The sequence below is a fragment of the Salvelinus alpinus genome, chromosome 29, assembly GCF_045679555.1.
Source record: "Salvelinus alpinus chromosome 29, SLU_Salpinus.1, whole genome shotgun sequence".
NCBI lineage: Eukaryota > Metazoa > Chordata > Actinopteri > Salmoniformes > Salmonidae > Salvelinus > Salvelinus alpinus.
In genome coordinates, this window is record NC_092114.1 from 38,876,965 (window position 1) to 38,894,225 (window position 17,261).

A 17,261-nucleotide genomic window follows, 5' to 3' on the forward strand; every position below is an offset into this window, starting at 1 on the left:
TTTCTGGTTGGTGAATGTTTTAATAGATGTGTGCATCATGGTAAAGGAGTTGGAGGATTGGTTAGAGAGAATTTAACATAAAACGCTCTGTCATGCCTAAGTATGCATGACATTAGAGAGTTTTGCTGAGGTTGAGGTGTTGTTTGCTCTGTCTTTTAGATGGATACATTATGCTACAGAAGCTGGAGGATTGTGATTACAGTGAGGACCTCTCGGTGTGCACTGTTCAACCTTGGCAAATACACTATATATTCAAAAGTATGTGGACACCCCTTCAAATGATTGGATTCGGCCATTTCAGCCACACCCGTTGCTGACAGGTGTATAGAATTGAGCACACAGCAATGCAATCTCGATAGACAAACATTGGCAGTAGAATGGGCCTTACTGAAGAGATCAGTGACTTTCAACATGGCACTGTCATAGGATGCCACCTTACCAACAAGACAGTTAGTCAAATTTCTGCCCTGCTAGAGCTTCCCCGGTCAGCTATAAGTCCTGTTATTGTGAAGTGGAAAGGTCTAGGAGCAACAACGGCTCAGCCACAAAGTGGTAAGCAACACAAGCTCACAGAATGGGACCGCCGAGTGCTGAATCGCGTAGTGAGTAAAAAATGTCTGTCCTCAGTTGCAACACTCACTACCAAGTTCCAAACTGCCTCTGGAGCAATGTCAGCACAATAACTGTTCGTCGGGAGCGTCATCAAATGGGTTTCCATGGCCGAGCAGCCACACACCAGTGGAAGCTGGTGGGAGGAGCTCTTCCATTCATTCCATTCCAGCCCATTACAATGAACCCATCCTCCTATAGCTCCTCCCACCACCGTGCACAAGCCTAAGACCACCATGTGCAATGCCAAGCGTCAGCCGGAGTGGTGTAAAGCCTTCCCAGAAGAGTGGAGGCTGTTATAGCCGCAAGGGGGGACCAACTCCATATTAATGGCTATGTTTTTGGAATGAGATGGTCGACGATCAGGTGTCCACATACTTCTGGTCATATAGTGTATGGGTGTCTGTTGCTCTCTGACAGATCTGAGAACAGGCCGGCACACATGTTCTTCACTGACTGCTGTCCTCTAGTGATCCATGTCCTCATGGGAAGAAGTTCAACTGTTGAAAACAATTGTCACTAATAAGTGAAAGCTTCTCATCCCGGTATCGAATCATTCCATGCACCCATTTTCTTGATCAAAACAGACACAAAGTCAGTGTTAAAGAGCTCTCTCTCTCTTTATTTGTAGGTGGACAGTTCAAAGTATTTTTTCTTAGAAAAGAAACAGAACACAAGAAACAACCACTCAATTGAAGGGGGGAAGAACATGACTAAGAGAACGAAAGCAAAACAAGAACCTCAGTGTTAGAAACATGCTCCACACATTCTAAAAGTCTTTAAGTCTTTTTTAAAGTCTTTAAGTCTTGCCTTTTTTCCTTAGAGCTGTACACATTTTTGCTTGAGTAGTTGTCGTCATTATTACCAATATAACTTTCTCCATTGCCTTCAAGTAAACGCAATAAGGATTCCAGGATTCCATTCAAATCCCCGGGAAATAAATAACTGATCACACACGTACAAAATCTAAATTCTCAAACGATTATATAAAATAAAAAAAAGCTGGAATCTTAACTAAATCACAAAAATCTGTTTAGTACCTCCAAATCTCATGAAGCACATATACCGCTTCTGTTAAACGCACTATGAGCAAGGAAATGGTCACTAGTCTTCTTCCCAAACCAGATTTAGCTAAATTGAATAAAACACTCAGCTGGCAAAAAGTTAAAAAGCCAAGTAGTTAAAAGAAATAGCGTGGTTCTGTGCCGTAAAGCACTGGTATGGCAACGGTATGGGAATCACATCTGGGGTACAAGGAAGGCATGTCAGCATCCCACTGAACCTTACTAAGACAAAATCTATTAAAAAAAACATTTTTTCCCCCCAGACAAAGTGAAATGAAAAGGTGAAGTCTCATAATCTAGTCATTGTGCACTACCCATGCAAGTTAAAATGTCTTGCAAGAGAGATGTGACCATTTCAGTAGTCTGTAGACTTCACTAGACAAATCCTACACGTATCCAATTGACGGAACAAAACAAGGGAAGAATCTGTTTGCGTGTGGGTAAATGGTGAGTGGAGACATGTCCTCACAATTTATTTGCAGGTTGGTCACAAGAAGATAGAAACACGTCATTTACAGAGTGAAAAAAATATATAGGAAAAAGTTAAACCAAAACATCTCATTAAACGTGTACCACGGACACCCCTCTCAAGCAGTAGAAGTACATGCGTTTGTTGCGGTCTTGATGCTCTTCAGTTTCTTCATGTGTGCAGTTTATACATTTATACTGAGCCAAGGTGCTTTACAATGCACAATGATTTAAACAACCTGCATCAACAAGATGAACTAAGCAGGACTGCGTTTACTGTGCGAGGCCGTGCCCCACACATTCACTCTCTCTCTCTCACACACACACACACAATTTGCCCTCTATACAGAAAGACTAAAGCCAGCCTGTCCACAACTTTACTTTCTCCCCACATTTGAGGATTCCTTAAAATTCTTCTTTATAAAAGAAAAATAGATATTTATATATTTGTACACAGTATATACACAGTGTGGCGAGAAAGACATAGCACAAGATGATCCCAGAGTTCTGGACCCATCCAGCCTTCTCGCTTTCTAGAGCCTGTAGAGATCCTGCCGTCTTTCTAGAGCCTGTAGAGATCCTGCCGTCTTTCTAGAGCCTGCAGAGATCCTGCCGTCTTTCTAGAGCCTGTAGAGATCCTGCCGTCTTTCTAGAGCCTGTAGTACAGATCCTGCCGTGGGCTCTTTTTCCAATGAGACGATGCATCATCTCTGCGTCAACCCTCTAGGTTTCTAAAGCAATGAAACAACTCAATATTTCTCCATCCACAATTTCTGTTGGGTTTGGCTTCTCTGAACACAGGGAAAGCTCTCTCTCAATTCCAGGTCAGTTCTGACTATAGTCTGATCCGCCTGCGGCTCTGTTAGCAGTTCTGCACTGTCCTATCCGGGGTTCGCGGGCTACAGGCCCGCCCCTCCGGAGCTTTCAATCTGAGTCACTGGTGTCAGAGGAGGACGATGAGGAAGAGGAAGAAGAGTCTGAGCTGGAGCTGCTGGCGCTAAGGCGAGACGCCATGGCATGGGGCTCCACAGCACTGGGTTTCTCTGCTGAGCGATACACACAAGACAAAATACTTGTAATATAATCTTAAAGACAAACCACACATTTTCCAAAGACCTGAGCTGATCTCGTTCAGAACTTTTTCATGACATGCTATGTAGGTCGACAAGGCCATATGTCAGTGAAAATGTATTGAGCCAGTAATATTTAAATACATTTTGGCTTGTAGTTTCACATCTCTATGCTTGCTCTGAAATTAGTTGTCATGTCTGCCGTGTCTACTCTGTGGGCAGTGATCCAGATGTATTCTGACTCACCTTTGGTTTTCTGAGGCTTCTTGCCAGAGTTGAGCTGGCCGCTGACATCCAGCAACCTCTGCTCCAGTTCCAACTGCTTCTCCAGAGCCAGCTCCTCCCGGGACTTCCCTGCTCCACCTTTCTTCCCTGCTAACAGAGAGGAGACCAGGAGGTTAGATGATGCAATGTCTGCATTCACCAACCAATCCAAATAAACCGGAGACTAAGTCACTATAATGCTACCCAGTGGACTCTTGGGAACAGGGGAAATCTTTCTGACATTTGACCAAAATTGTGACAGAAAAACGCTATGGTTGCGCCCATCCAGGTACACATAACAGCGACCAAAGAAGATTTGAAAACAGATCTGGCGCTACATAGGAAAGCTCTCTCACCATAGGGTTTGCGAGGCTTCTTGCGGAGGCAGGTCATAACGTAGCGTTCCAGCTCGCGCAGCGTGGACGGCTTGAGCGTCTCAAAGTCTATCTCGATCTCCTCTGGGTCGGTGTCGCGCAGCGACGGCTCGCGTGCCTGGATGATGTGAACCACGCGGCCCAGCTTCTCCCCGGGCAGCTTGTTGATGTCCAGGCTGAGCTGGCGCTTCTCGTCGTAGCTCATGGGCGACACCTCGTCCTCCTCCTCTGAGTCGTAGTGGGGGAGCATGGCGGCGGCGCTCATCTGGTGCATGCTGAGCGTCACTGCCTGCGACTTCTTGGAGGACCTGCGGGTGAGAGTGTGATTTAATGATTCAATCCTGAAGGTGCACATTTTGTTTTTGTCAGGAATACTTTGGGGGAACTTTTATAGCATGGAGACAATAAATCATATCATGACAGAGAGATGTTGAAACGCTGCTAGCAGAGAGCACTCACTTGCTCTTGTTGCTCTTCTTCCCAGTGCCCCTTTTGCCCTGTGTGGAGCCCCCTTTGCTGCTCTTGGTCTTGGGTGTCTTTGGCGTCTTTGACGTCTTGGTGACCTTGGGCGTTTTGGGCGGCCGGATGGGTATATCCTCTTCGACTGGCACCCGACTTCCCCGATGCTTCTCGGGCTTCTTCTTCTTCTTCTTGTCCTTCTTCTCTTTCTTCCTCTTAGGCTTGACAATGGGGCCCTGGGAGAGTGCTGCCAGTTGCTCATGAACTGCTTTCAGCTGATGGGACCGTGGAGAGGACATGGTCAGTGACTGTTGTGGCAACCACTTCCAGCTCAGGTATACAGAAATACTTTTGCAAAAAAATATATATTTTGATATATACTGAATATAAAAATACAAATCCTACACTTGCCTTTTCCTACTAGCACTGACTTTGCTGATAGCTACTGTATTGAAGAAAAATGTACTCACTATGACTGAGATATGGTTGTCTCTACCTTAAGATGAATACGCTAACTTTAAGTCGCTCTGGATAAGAGTGTCCCCTAAATGACTAAAATGCCATGTATTGTAGTGAGGATGCAGTGTGAATGTTGAAGTGTGTCTGGTGTTGCGGTGGACGCAAGGCCGGGTCAGTCTACCTGTGTACACACCTGTTCCTGCAGCTCGGCCAGGCGGTGTGCTCGCTCCTCCTCGCTGTCCGAGCTGGGGCTGCTGTCGCTGTCGCTCTCGCTGCTGGGGTCGCTCTCAGACGAGGACGAGGAGGAAGATGAAGAAGATGAGGAGCGTCCACCCATGGAAGCGGGAGGGGCCGCAGGCTCGTCGGGCATCTTGGCAAAGCAGAACTCAAAGACGTCCTGGAGAGAGGGAGGACTATATCAGACCAGCGCACTCATGTCCATTCAGCTGTATGAAACTACTGTTCAAGGGCATAAAAACTCAGCCAGGAAAAGACATCTCTCCATGCGTAAAATGTGTTGACCCGTACCTGTAGTTTGCGTGCCATGGTTACCACGTCATGGTCTGGAGGGTTGTACTTATAGCAGTTAGAATACATTATCCTGACGTCACCGGCAAACTGCTGGGCGTCCCGGTATTCTCGACTGTCCATTTTCCTCTGCAGAGGGAGAGTGGAGGAAGTTAACGTCACATAATTACTGACACTCTACCTTTATGGTGCTTGATGAAGCTGTGATCTACAGCCCTACCTAGAGTCCATAAGGATTACAAAACAGGCTGTGTGGTAGGGCATGTACCTTGATGGTGCTGAGGTCCATGGGCTGCTTGATGATGTCGTGGTAGTCGTGTAGGCCCAGCATGGAGGCGTCCACTGGTTTGTAGAAGGGCCAGGCGTACGCCGCGTGTTTCTTGGACAGCAGCTCTTTGAGAATCCCGTTGCAGTACCGGAGCTGCTGGCCCAGTTTGCCGCGTCGCACCGGCTGGAGCTGCACCGAGTCCGGCAGGTCTTTCTTCGGGGGCTTGATAGGGCGCCCGCTGACTCCCCGCCTCCCTGCAGCTGCTTTGGCGCCCGCCATGCCTCTGCCTCGGCCCATACCAATACCCATCCCCATGCCGAGGCCCAGGCCTTGGCCTACCCCCAGCGAGGTGAGTGTCAACGGGGAGTCGGGTCCACCGACCATGCCCATGCCAATCCCGCCAACGCCCATGGTGATGGGCAAGGGCATGGCCATGGTGGTGGGGGTGGTGGTGTCTGCTTTCCGCTTCACTCCCTTTTTCTGTTGGAGACAGAGACACAGGGGCTCTTGTCATTGACCGAACAGCCTGCCATTTCAGATAATGGGCCAAGAAACAAAATTGTAAATGACAATGTCAGATGATGTCACCAACTGCTGCCCTAACATTGTTGCAAACACTTTGATCAGTAGGTACTTTCATTTACAGTAGCACTATCAGCGGCAAGGCCATAAGGTAAAGTTGTACAACATTAGTGTAGTTTAGGGGTAAGTGAACACTGCACAGACAGTAGTTGACAGTATTTGTGTATCGACTGCTGCCCTTACCTTGGCTGTGGGCTGTGTGGGGGGTAAGCCTAGCATAGCAGGAGTACTGTGGAGGGTGGGAGGTAAGCTCTTGGCCTGGAGCGTCTGTGGGGGGGTGGAGAGCAGCGACTCCGGGGTGTCCGGCGTGGGGGGAGAGTATGCGGACTGGGACACTGCCGGGACCTGGTGAGCAGTGGTCACTCCTCCTGGTACTGAGGCAAATGAAAAAAAAGTATTACGCGTGGGAGATTATACGTATTCATGTGGTCCTGTGTGGCTCCATTGGTAGAGCATGGCGTTTGCAACGCCAAGGGTTGTGGGTTCGATTCCCACTGGGGCCCACCCATAAGAAATATGTATGCATCACTAAGTCAATTTGGGAAAAAGGGTCTGCTAAATGGCATATATATATATTCACATCATCTGAGTCAATATCAAAACAGAACGCATTTCCCCCAAAATAATCATACAAAAAGTACCCCCCCCCCCCAAAATGATCACACTCAAAAACATGCATTAACCGTACACAAACAGAATCACACAACCCCCCTCATGCTCACCTGCGGCTCTGCGTCCTTTGCCTGGCTTGCCCGGTTTACCCCGTGGGGGAGGAGGGGGCAGTTCTACCTCCTCCTGGGGCATCTGGGCAACCTTCTGAAGGAAAGCTTTCTCCAGGGACTGGGCCATCAGAACAATATCATCTGTTGGCTGGGAGAGTCACCATGGAAAAGCTTTACTCGGCTGGAGAACACATGTAACGTCTCTAAATAAGATCAGCCTCATTTCTATCAGACACTTTAGAAGATTGTGTTTATTAGTGACATATCTCTGACAGCTTCCAGGGCTGTAAAATATAAATAGATCATAGGACAGTGAGCTTTGGAACTCAAATGGAGTTTCAACTCCCTCTAGTGTCCAGCCAGTAACCTCAGTTGGTCAAAGCCCTATTTCTGACTGAAAATGTTGTGGTTACAGCATGGTCTCTCACACACACACCTTGTTGTAGATGTAGCAGTTGGTGAACATGGTGTTGAAGTCCTGCATGCACTCGCTGGCGCTGCGGTAGTAGTTGTTCTCCAGGCGCCTCTTGATGGTCCCCATGTCCATGGGCTGTTTGATAATCTTGTGATAGTCCTGAGGCAGAGAGGAGCAGGTTGACTTAATGCTGCTCTACTAATAACAAGTACACTGAGCTCTACAATTCAGTACTGTATTGCCTGCAAGCTTGAAACAAAAAAAAAAGGCTTTTATAAAACTTTCCAACCTAAAAGAAGAATATTCTACAGTTAGTTCTGGAAACGGACATCCTAATATGCAAACAAGATAACACTATTTGAATATCTATAAATAGCCACTGTTGTAGGTCTTCTTTTACAATGTGACTGGGCTCTCTAGTAGTAGCGTGCAGGGACACTCACAGGCAGGCTGAGCTTGGAGGCGTCCACAGGCTCATGGAAGGGCCATGCAAAGTGGTGCCTCCACAGGGACTTCATCATGGCTCTCTGGAGGAACTGCAGCTGGTTGGTGGCACGGCCCTGCCGGTTCATGTCGTGCACTAGGGGCCGTGGTGACCCAGAGGGGGGAGCTTGTCCGTGGGGGAGCAACGGCGGGCCCTCGAATCCCTCAAACAGCAGTGACGGTTTCCGGATGCGCTTGCCGGGGCCCGGAGGGCCCTGCTCCATCGCCATGACGCCCTGCAGGCCTACGTCGACCCCGCCCAGGGAGCTGTTGACGGACAGGGAGGAGGGAATAAGCATAGAGCAGTGGGGCATAGAGAAGAATGGGGAGGCTGAGAAAGGAGAGGGTATTGGATGTGACACAGCAGTCTTCGTAGAGCTAGCCTTCTACTTAGCTAGCCCTCTCTAAACGTCTTAAAATGAGGACAGGTTAACAAAAGTGAGTCATGCGCCCTCACCATTATTCGGTTCCAATTGAGCTTTGAGTTACGAGTCACAACTGCCTCATCAGCATTGTCAGAAACTAGAGGATTAGCCTCACTACCCGTATCGTAACAGGCTGTAGAAAATGTGATCTATACAGCAAGCTGACACTGGAATCTGGGTGTGGTTTCAGGAGTTCTTGGGCAGTTGGCCTCAGGCAGGCATTTGTGAGGTTCACTTTATGAGTTGCCAAAAAGCTTATGCAATAAACCAAGACAAGGAACCCAATGACTGATGAATCATTTGTGCTGGCCGTGGTTTAGTGCCCCTGGCTGGTAATATCTGTGGGCTGAAGTGGTCTCAACGGAAACACAGATCTGTTAAAGCTGTGATACACAGCAACAGTGATACTCATACCGAACATAAAGTAACATACAAGCAGCTTGTTAATTGAAACGGTGGACTCAAATTAATGCATTGACCATTGTGTACTGGTGATATGATCCCATAGTCCTGCCATTATACACTCAGAGGCTTTGAGGGGAGCAATGCTATAGAAAAAAGGGAAAGACATTTGCATGAGTTTAACTGCCCATTGCGCCATGGCAACGAAGCTAACAAGTCTGTTCCATTGGATGGTAGGCTGGTATAACCATGGTAACTAGGCACTACCCCCCCACCAACACCTACAATAGAGTCAAAGTAGAAGTCCAAGTCTGCAGTCAATTGTGGTGTGCATTTAGCATTGTGAGCCAAATACAATATGCATGTGTTGAAAGAAATCTTAAATCAAGGGGCTCAAGAGTGCAGTGATATCTTCAATCAGCTCACAAGTGGCCGTAACACTGTTCAAGTGCCCTATGAGCAGAATGATTTACATACGCCATACCTCTGAATGAAGGGCAAAGTTTATATACACTAGTAAAACAGTGCCAAAATGTTTTGATTTGTATTCCATGCCTTGTGAGCATTAACTGTGTGTACATAGTTGACCAACTATTTAAAAGTGCAGTTTGTTGGCAATTAGAAGCCACTTATTGACAAATACTCTTTGGTGCTTTCTTCATAATGTTACCAATAATGAACAACTTCCTCTATGCGGACACAAGCTAAGAAACATGGAAAAGTTCAGTGACTCAACTGGGTGCCATGTCTTCTTGTGCTTACACCAGATGATAGGGAACAGGGTCTTCGTAGGACAGAAGAGCAGGGGTTCAATATTTATTGCCAATCCCCAATACTCAAATAAGATTAACCAACCAGTTTTGGTTTGTTTGGCTAATACAATTCTCCAATCTCTATATGGATGCTTAGTCACTTTACCCTGCCTTCATGTGCATCATTACCTCAAATACCTCTGCACATTGAGCTAGTACTGATACTCCCTGTATAGTGACCTTCTTGTGTAGTTTATAATACCTTACTTATTTTTTTCATAAACTCAATCGTTGGGAAAGGTCTGCAAGTAAGCTGTACACCAGTAGCATTCAGCACATGTGATAAATCTATTTTATGCTTAAGTGAATATCAAAAGAGCAAACCATTCCATACTGTAGGCTGTCTGTGTCCCTTCATTCAGGACTAGATCAGTTGGGCTGTGTCTTCCTCATAAGTGAACACCAGAGACTATTTGAGCAGAATTTAATATTCACCTGTGCTTACCTCAACAGGAACCCAAACAAATCAGTAACACTACTGCTGCACAGTGTCCATTACTTAACCAATGTGGAAGTGTTTGCAAGTCATCCTGTCGTGATTGTTCCGTTACCAATTCTACAAAATGAAGACTTTCAGAGTTTCTTGATGACAGGTAAACTTGGGGTGTAGCCTATACTGACCAAGAGGACAATCCAAGTCAGAGATAACCCCTCCCTTATATACAGTTTAATATCAGCTGTTATTCAATGATACAAGTTGGAAAACACATTTGACATTTGATGTACTTTATTATAAAAGTTTTTTTTTTATACTCAAAACACTTACGTCACTGACACTTGTCAGCAACAAAAAACTTATCAAGTTATAATTGTACATGTGAAGCACTATCTTTAAAAAATAAATGTGGGGAAAGGGAAGACCACCATTGAGAACGTTGCACTGGGCTAGTTCACTATTATGTGAGCAGTAATATATCACTGGCAGATTACAAACGATGTCCAGTACTGTAGAAACATGTTTGTCAACATATAACTCACATTATATTTGAATGGTGACATAAAAAGTACAACAAATGATTTAAATTGCAGGTTAGGTGAGTGGAAAGGTAAGTGGACTGTGAGGCCATTGCAAGCAACTGATGGGTAACTATTTCCGTCCAATTAGACACGTGACTTGCACACGCTGTTAAAAATACCATTGCATGGGCCTGGCTGGCATTAGGCCGAAATTATAGAATTACTAAATGATCAGCACTATCCGTAACCGAAATGCAGCCATGAAATGTAACGTTTACTAAACATTTCACATGTCCACAAAACAAAATTGGACTAGCCGGCTAGCCAGTTAACTAGCTATAGTTCCCCATCCAAATACAAGAGAGCGAGGCTCTCCAAATAGCTCCAACAGTTAAGGTTAGCTAGCTACCTGACGAGCTTACCTTGTCTAACCAGCTTAACTAGTTAAATAAAGGTTAAATAAAAAAATAAAATAGTCTACCAAGCCACCACAATCACTAGCTAACGTTCGATCTACTCAAAACATCGGATGATTCAATAGCTAACTAACGTTAGCCAGTACTGTGTTATGCGATTAGCAAAACGTCGGCTTTACTCGACGAGATGGCTAGTAACGTAGCTAAGGAAAACATTCGCGATTATGCTACAGTAAATCCATGCGAATTTGTAAACTTGAGCTAGCGGAAACTAGCTACTTGTTAGGTAGCTACCAAGCAGACTTCTTCGCAAGTAATGGCCGTCTGCCGTATCCGTAGCTAACTGACACAGCAAGCTTATCCCCATGGTAGCTAACGTCAGCTAGCGAGGTACCCAAAGCAGACTCCCTGGCAAGCAATAGCCGTCTGCAACTAGCGTAGCTAGTAGTAGTATCTAGCTGACACGGCAAGCTTATCCCCATAGTCGCCAGCAATAATATACAGTCACAACGTGAAACTAGTTCACTTCTTACTGGGCTAGGCAAAACTACAGCAAGGACTAGCTAGCCGAGACGCTGGGAAGATGGCGTCGGTGCAGTAAAATGTAAACGACAGTCGTCCCAATTAAGTCGTATTTTGCAGGTTGACGACGACGAGTGGTCATATCCTGACAAATGTCCAATATATTATTTTTCATTGCAAAAAATATATAAACGCTCTACGCCGGCTTAACAGTCTTGGGATGTACAGCCAGTGTACATGTCGGTAATAAGAAAACATCGGTTTATGAGTTAATACTTTTCTTAATGCAACAATATCCTGTCAGGTCGCAAACTTAAAGTCAATTGTTCCGATCGGTACCTGTCATGGGGCGGGTTTATGGCCGTCTCCATCAGGATGGATCCGGATTCTGTTTAAATACCAATATTCAAGTTCCTGCTTCGCCCGTCCTTTCCTCCAGCCCCCACAGCATTAGACTGACCACTGCTTCAGCGAAATGGCAACTCACGTCTACGCCCGATACTTTATAGACCAACCATTCATCCTATTGGATACGGTAACTTAAGACTACGCCCCGTATTTTCTATTCGCAGTTGAATACGTCCGCCAGAGTTAGCACAGCCCCCCAAATAACTTTGTTTTTCTATTATGCTTTTCATCCAACCTATTCGCATATTGTTATTGTCAATCAAACAAAATTCGCGTTATTACTGACTAGACCTCCCATCACTCAAAAAGTATATATTTTTATACTGGTTGTTTTACGTAACTACTCTTTTACGAAATGCGACATCCCAAAACCCGCCCTTTCACTCATCAAATTACATTACGTCAACGTGGGCAAAGCAACGATAATGATTGGTCGCTGAATCTCTAGCGCGAACTTCCAGAGTAAACAGAAAGCAAGCCATTGGTTAGCGAGTCCGGTCACGCGTATCTATCAGATGCCAAACGTAGGCCGAGCGCTCAACGACACAAGTATTTCTCTCCGAGTAGCCGCATTTTAGTCCTTCCGCGCCATCTTGAAGTGCGAAGAGTGCACACGAGCTTTACTGTCTGCATACAAATTATTAGCCTATGAGATGGTGTCACAAAATGTACAATAAATACCACTCCCTGCATTGAAACAAAGGCGATCATAACGCCTAGTTTCAAACTACTCGTATACCAAGTAAGATCCACGTGCTGTCTGACCTAGCTACATTTAACCAAGATTACTTAATTTACAGACAACTGAAAAAGGCTATCATTATCCTAGGCCTAATATTTCAGAACTTAACCAATACATACCATACTATTAGTGGCTCAACATCGGATGGATAAAATACCATAACTCGCACTGAAGGTGTTTTTTTTTTAATGGCTTACGGAGGATAAGGCAAACTTCCACCCTAAACCAAAGTGGTAAAGGAAAATGCCCTCCATTGAATGACACAGCATTTCACAACTCTTGATGAAATGGTTATGAAAGTAGATAAGAGTTTCGGATAAATCACTTTTATAAGAATTACTATGAAGCACTTCAAGCACAAAGGTTGCATCGGTTTTAAGAATTTTAGAGCCATGTTGCTCTGCTTCAATAACACCCATGTAGGCCACATCCACGATTTGAACACTTCAACTAAATCGTAATTTATAAGCCTTTACAATCTTCCAACATGAGCTGCCCAGAGAACACCCAAATTAGCTGGCTAGCTATCTACATTCAGACAAACTAAATCCCCAAACAGTTCCTATCATATACCGACAAGATACTCATTCTACCAAGTCCACGTGCAACAAACTACAATGAATCAGCAAAATGCCAACCTTCGACAACAAAATAAAATAAACTCGTAAAAGTAGTTAAGAGCTGTACAAAATGGTTCCCTAATGTTAATACCCATCCCCCACACCAAGGTTACACGTTCTCTCCAATGTCACTGAACTAAATTCTCACGATTTTCAATATATACGGACAAAAATTATACATTTAAAAGCCTCTAAATACAATTAACCTTGAACTAAAACATGAATTAATGTTCTTAATCTTGAGCAAATATGAAGAAAAAAAACATTTTGCAAATTGATTCCCAGGGTTACATAAAAATGAACTACTAAAAATCTCGATTTGTAAATCCATTACGCAGAGTAAAACTTTCCTTCAAAATTCTCCTTGTCCTCCACCACGATCGTTTTTTTTCAACACATTTTCCTCCAACATGTCCGACTTCTTCCTCATTCAATGAAGTGGGGGGAAGGGAAGTCATGTGATAAATAAGCTAATGGCGCACTGTTTGCCAAAAGTTGGAGGCTACACACTGCTCCAGGAAAAAATATATTGATGTATCCGGAAATTGTCATCTTGCCGTAACAAATGATATAACTTCTCCACATGTTGCTGTATTAAAGTTAATTAGACCGTATTGCCCATAACTTTGCGAAATCCAGAACAAAGAGCATACTTTCGGGTATCACAGCTTTGCACAGATTGGACAAACCTAAACCACGTGGTGCGGCTTGGATTTACAGAAATATTGATTGAAATGTTTCCTTGACACAACTGCAGTAATCCATGCAAGCAAACAATATCAATTTCCAGTCTCAACACGACCCTTATATTTGTTAGAACCGCAGATATTCTCTTGACAAAGTTCATATTTCGGTTGCAAGCATTGTGGCTTCCACTGCGACAGCAAACTGCGCATGCGTTAGATATGGGCGAGCCTATTTGGGATATTGCCTCTATACAGAGTAGACTTTATTCTAAATTCATTTTCCCATTTGGAGAAGGCAGAGATGTTTCATTAGGAGCTGGGAATGGTATCTGATCCTAGGTTTGTGTTCACTCAGGCAACTTCTACCTTGAGCTGTTACTGAATAAAGATTATTATCAGAAGATGAGTATTTGTGATGTATTGAAAATGTCAAATAAAATGTTTCAAAGAAAGAAGATTCAAGTAACTGTAGGCTAAACGTTATATGATTGTGGGGAAATGATTGTGATTGTGGGTAGTTGTTTAAGACACAAGTGCAACGACCATATATGCAGAATTGATTTAGTCTCCAAACTACAAAGACATATAACGTTACATTGTTATCTTGCCGCAACCTTAAATGTCTATAGCATGACAGGTCAATAGGCCTATGAACCACAAACTGAGATATCTAAGGGATAACTTGAGTTGGCCATTGTGGTGTGATCTAATCAGGCTTCCAACAGAGAACAGAGTGTCCTTTGTGCTTTCTCAGGACTTGACAAATAGGCCTTGCTGCTGAAGTTGCATGCTCACACCCCACCCTCAGTTCACAGAGCTCACTCAGAGGAAGACGTCTCTGAGTCACCAAAGCATTCGGCGCATGAGCCGTGTCACATGATGATTTGGCCAGCAGAGAAGTGGTTGCTAGGGAAGCTCTCTCCACCGCGACGCGTAATTTCTTTCACTGGCGAGCCATCCTTGGCAACAGCCCCACTTGACAACTGGCGACGCAAGCAGAGTAGTGTGGAAATACAATATGAGCGTTCATGACTATGGAAACTTATTTTCCTCCTTTGCGTTTGTTGAGCGAGACCCTCTCTCCCTCCTTTCACATTCTATGAATACCATGAACAATTACTGTTATGGCTTAAATGTTGTGACTTCATTTGGAATACCTAATACAACTTGGGATAGGCTTTCTATATGTATTCATTTGGTCCCTCAGGCACCTTGCATTAACTGACTGTTTGTGGCTGTGTATAAAACAAAAGCTGCATTGCTCTAAGGGGTGCTTAAACTTTTGGGCTTGGTGGGCCAAAATATAATCTGAGTGGTGGGCCCTGGGCTGAACAAATAGTTATGATGTATTTAGCTTTTTAGGGGCTTTAAACAATAGCTTTTTAGTAAGCAATCATAAAATCACACTTCAAACATGAATCAAATTGCAGCCATATAACTTGATACCTATAGCACATTCTGATTACCGGTATTAAAGATGCATTAAAAAAAACATTCATACAGATCATATGGATAATAACTTGAATATTTTTTAAATTACTTGAATATGGGAAAGGTGTAACAATTTCTATTTACAGTAGTAAGTATCTGAAATGGTATTGGAAAGTTCAGGAAAACATCAGGGAAGCTCATCAGGCAAATGGTGCATGGGTGCACCTCAGCCATGCTCAAGGTCCTAAATCAAATCAAATCAAATTTTATTTGTCACATACACATGGTTAGCAGATGTTAATGCGAGTGTAGCGAAATGCTTGTGCTTCTAGTTCCGACAATGCAGTAATAACCAACAAGTAATCTAACCTAACAATTCCACAACTACTACCTTATACACACAAGTGTAAAGGGATAAAGAATATGTACATAAAGATATATGAATGAGTGATGGTACAGAACGGCATAGGCAAGATGCAGTAGATGGTATAGAGTACAGTCTATACATATGAGATGGGTAATGTAGGGTATGTAAACATAAAGTGGCATAGTTTAAAGTGGCTAGTGATACATGTATTACATAAAGATGGCAAGATGCAGTGGATGATATACAGTACAGTATATACATATACATATGAGATGAGTATGTAAACATTATATTAAGTGGCATTGTTTAAAGTGGCTAGTGATACATTTTTACATAATTTCCATCAATTCCCATTATTAAGTGGCTGGAGTTGAGTCAGTATGTTGGCAGCGGCCACCAAATGTTAGTGGTGACTGTTTAACAGTCTGATGGCCTTGAGATAGAAGCTGTTTTTCAGTCTCTCGGTCCCTGCTTTGATGCACCTGTACTGACCTCGCCTTCTGGATGATAGCGGGGTGAACAGGCAGTGGCTCGGGTGGTTGTTGTCCTTGATGATCTTTATGGCCTTCCTGTGACATCGGGTGGTGTAGGTGTCCTGGAGGGCAGGTAGTTTGCCCCCGGTGATGCGTTGTGCAGACCTCACTACCCTCTGGAGAGCCTTACGGTTGTGGGCGGAGCAGTTGCCGTACCAGGCGGTGATACAGCCCGACAGGATGCTCTCGATTGTGCATCTGTAGAAGTTTGTGAGTGCTTTTGGTGACAAGCCGAATTTCTTCAGCCTCCTGAGGTTGAATATGCGCTGCTGCGCCTTCTTCACAACGCTGTCTGTGTGGGTGGACCAATTCAGTTTGTCCTTGATGTGTACACCGAGGAACTTAAATCTTTCCACCTTCTCCACTACTGCTACTCCACTACTTTCCACTACTGCCCCGTCGATGTGGATAGGGGGGTGCTCCCTCTGCTGTTTCCTGAAGTCCACAATCATCTCCTTTGTTTTGTTGACGTTGAGTGTGAGGTTATTTTCCTGACACCACACTCCGAGGGCCCTCACCTCCTCCCTGTAGGCCGTCTCGTCGTTGTTTGTAATCAAGCCTACCACTGTAGTGTCGTCCGCAAACTTGATGATTGAGTTGGAGGCGTGCATGGCCACGCAGTCGTGGGTGAACAGGGAGTACAGGAGAGGGCTCAGAACGCACCAGTGTTGAGGATCAGCGGGGTGGAGATGTTGTTACCTACCCTCACCACCTGGGGGCGGCCCGTCAGGAAGTCCAGGACCCAGTTGCACAGGGCGGGGTCGAGACCCAGGGTCTCGAGCTTGATGACGAGTTTGGAGGGTACTATAGTGTTAAATGCTGAGCTGTAGTCGATGAACAGCATTCTCACATAGGTATTCCTCTTGTCCAGATGGGTTAGGGCAGTGTGCAGTGTGGTTGCGATTGCGTCGCCTGTGGACCTATTGGGTCGGTAAGCAAATTGGAGTGGGTCTAGGGTGTCAGGTAGGGTGGAGGTGATATGGTCCTTGACTAGTCTCTCAAAGCACTTCATGATGACGGAAGTGAGTGCTATGGGGCGGTAGTCGTTTAGCTCAGTTACCTTAGCTTTCTTGGGAACAGGAACAATGGTGGCCCTCTTGAAGCATGTGGGAACAGCAGACTGGGATAAGGATTGATTGAATATGTCCTTAAACACACCAGCCAGCTGGTCTGCG

At 44.8% G+C, this 17,261-nt stretch overlaps 1 protein-coding gene and 1 pseudogene across 7 annotated transcripts; one reads left to right on the forward strand and one right to left on the reverse strand.

Moving 5' to 3' along the window:
* Positions 1 to 1,204: 1,204 nt before the first annotated feature.
* Positions 1,205 to 13,958, reverse strand: brd2a (bromodomain containing 2a). Of its 7 annotated transcripts, none has more exons than XM_071374540.1 (12): positions 11,639 to 13,958; positions 7,726 to 8,032; positions 7,304 to 7,441; positions 6,868 to 7,015; positions 6,329 to 6,519; positions 5,564 to 6,043; positions 5,296 to 5,424; positions 4,949 to 5,164; positions 4,309 to 4,583; positions 3,832 to 4,157; positions 3,458 to 3,586; positions 1,205 to 3,184 (listed from the first exon to the last, which is right to left on the reverse strand). In XM_071374540.1, the coding sequence occupies exons 1-12, from the start codon at positions 11,668 to 11,670 to the stop codon at positions 3,066 to 3,068; spliced, it is 2,490 nt and encodes an 829-aa protein (XP_071230641.1). In that variant the 5' UTR covers positions 11,671 to 13,958; the 3' UTR covers positions 1,205 to 3,065. The 7 variants fall into 7 exon arrangements, with proteins under 7 accessions (XP_071230641.1, XP_071230645.1, XP_071230643.1 ...); XM_071374544.1 differs by having other exon boundaries at positions 3,458 to 3,583; positions 4,961 to 5,164; positions 11,639 to 13,957; XM_071374542.1 differs by having other exon boundaries at positions 1,205 to 3,187; positions 4,961 to 5,164; positions 11,639 to 13,957.
* Positions 11,775 to 17,261, forward strand: part of LOC139558478 (pyruvate dehydrogenase E1 component subunit alpha, somatic form, mitochondrial-like) — a 28,741-nt pseudogene continuing 23,254 nt past the window's right edge.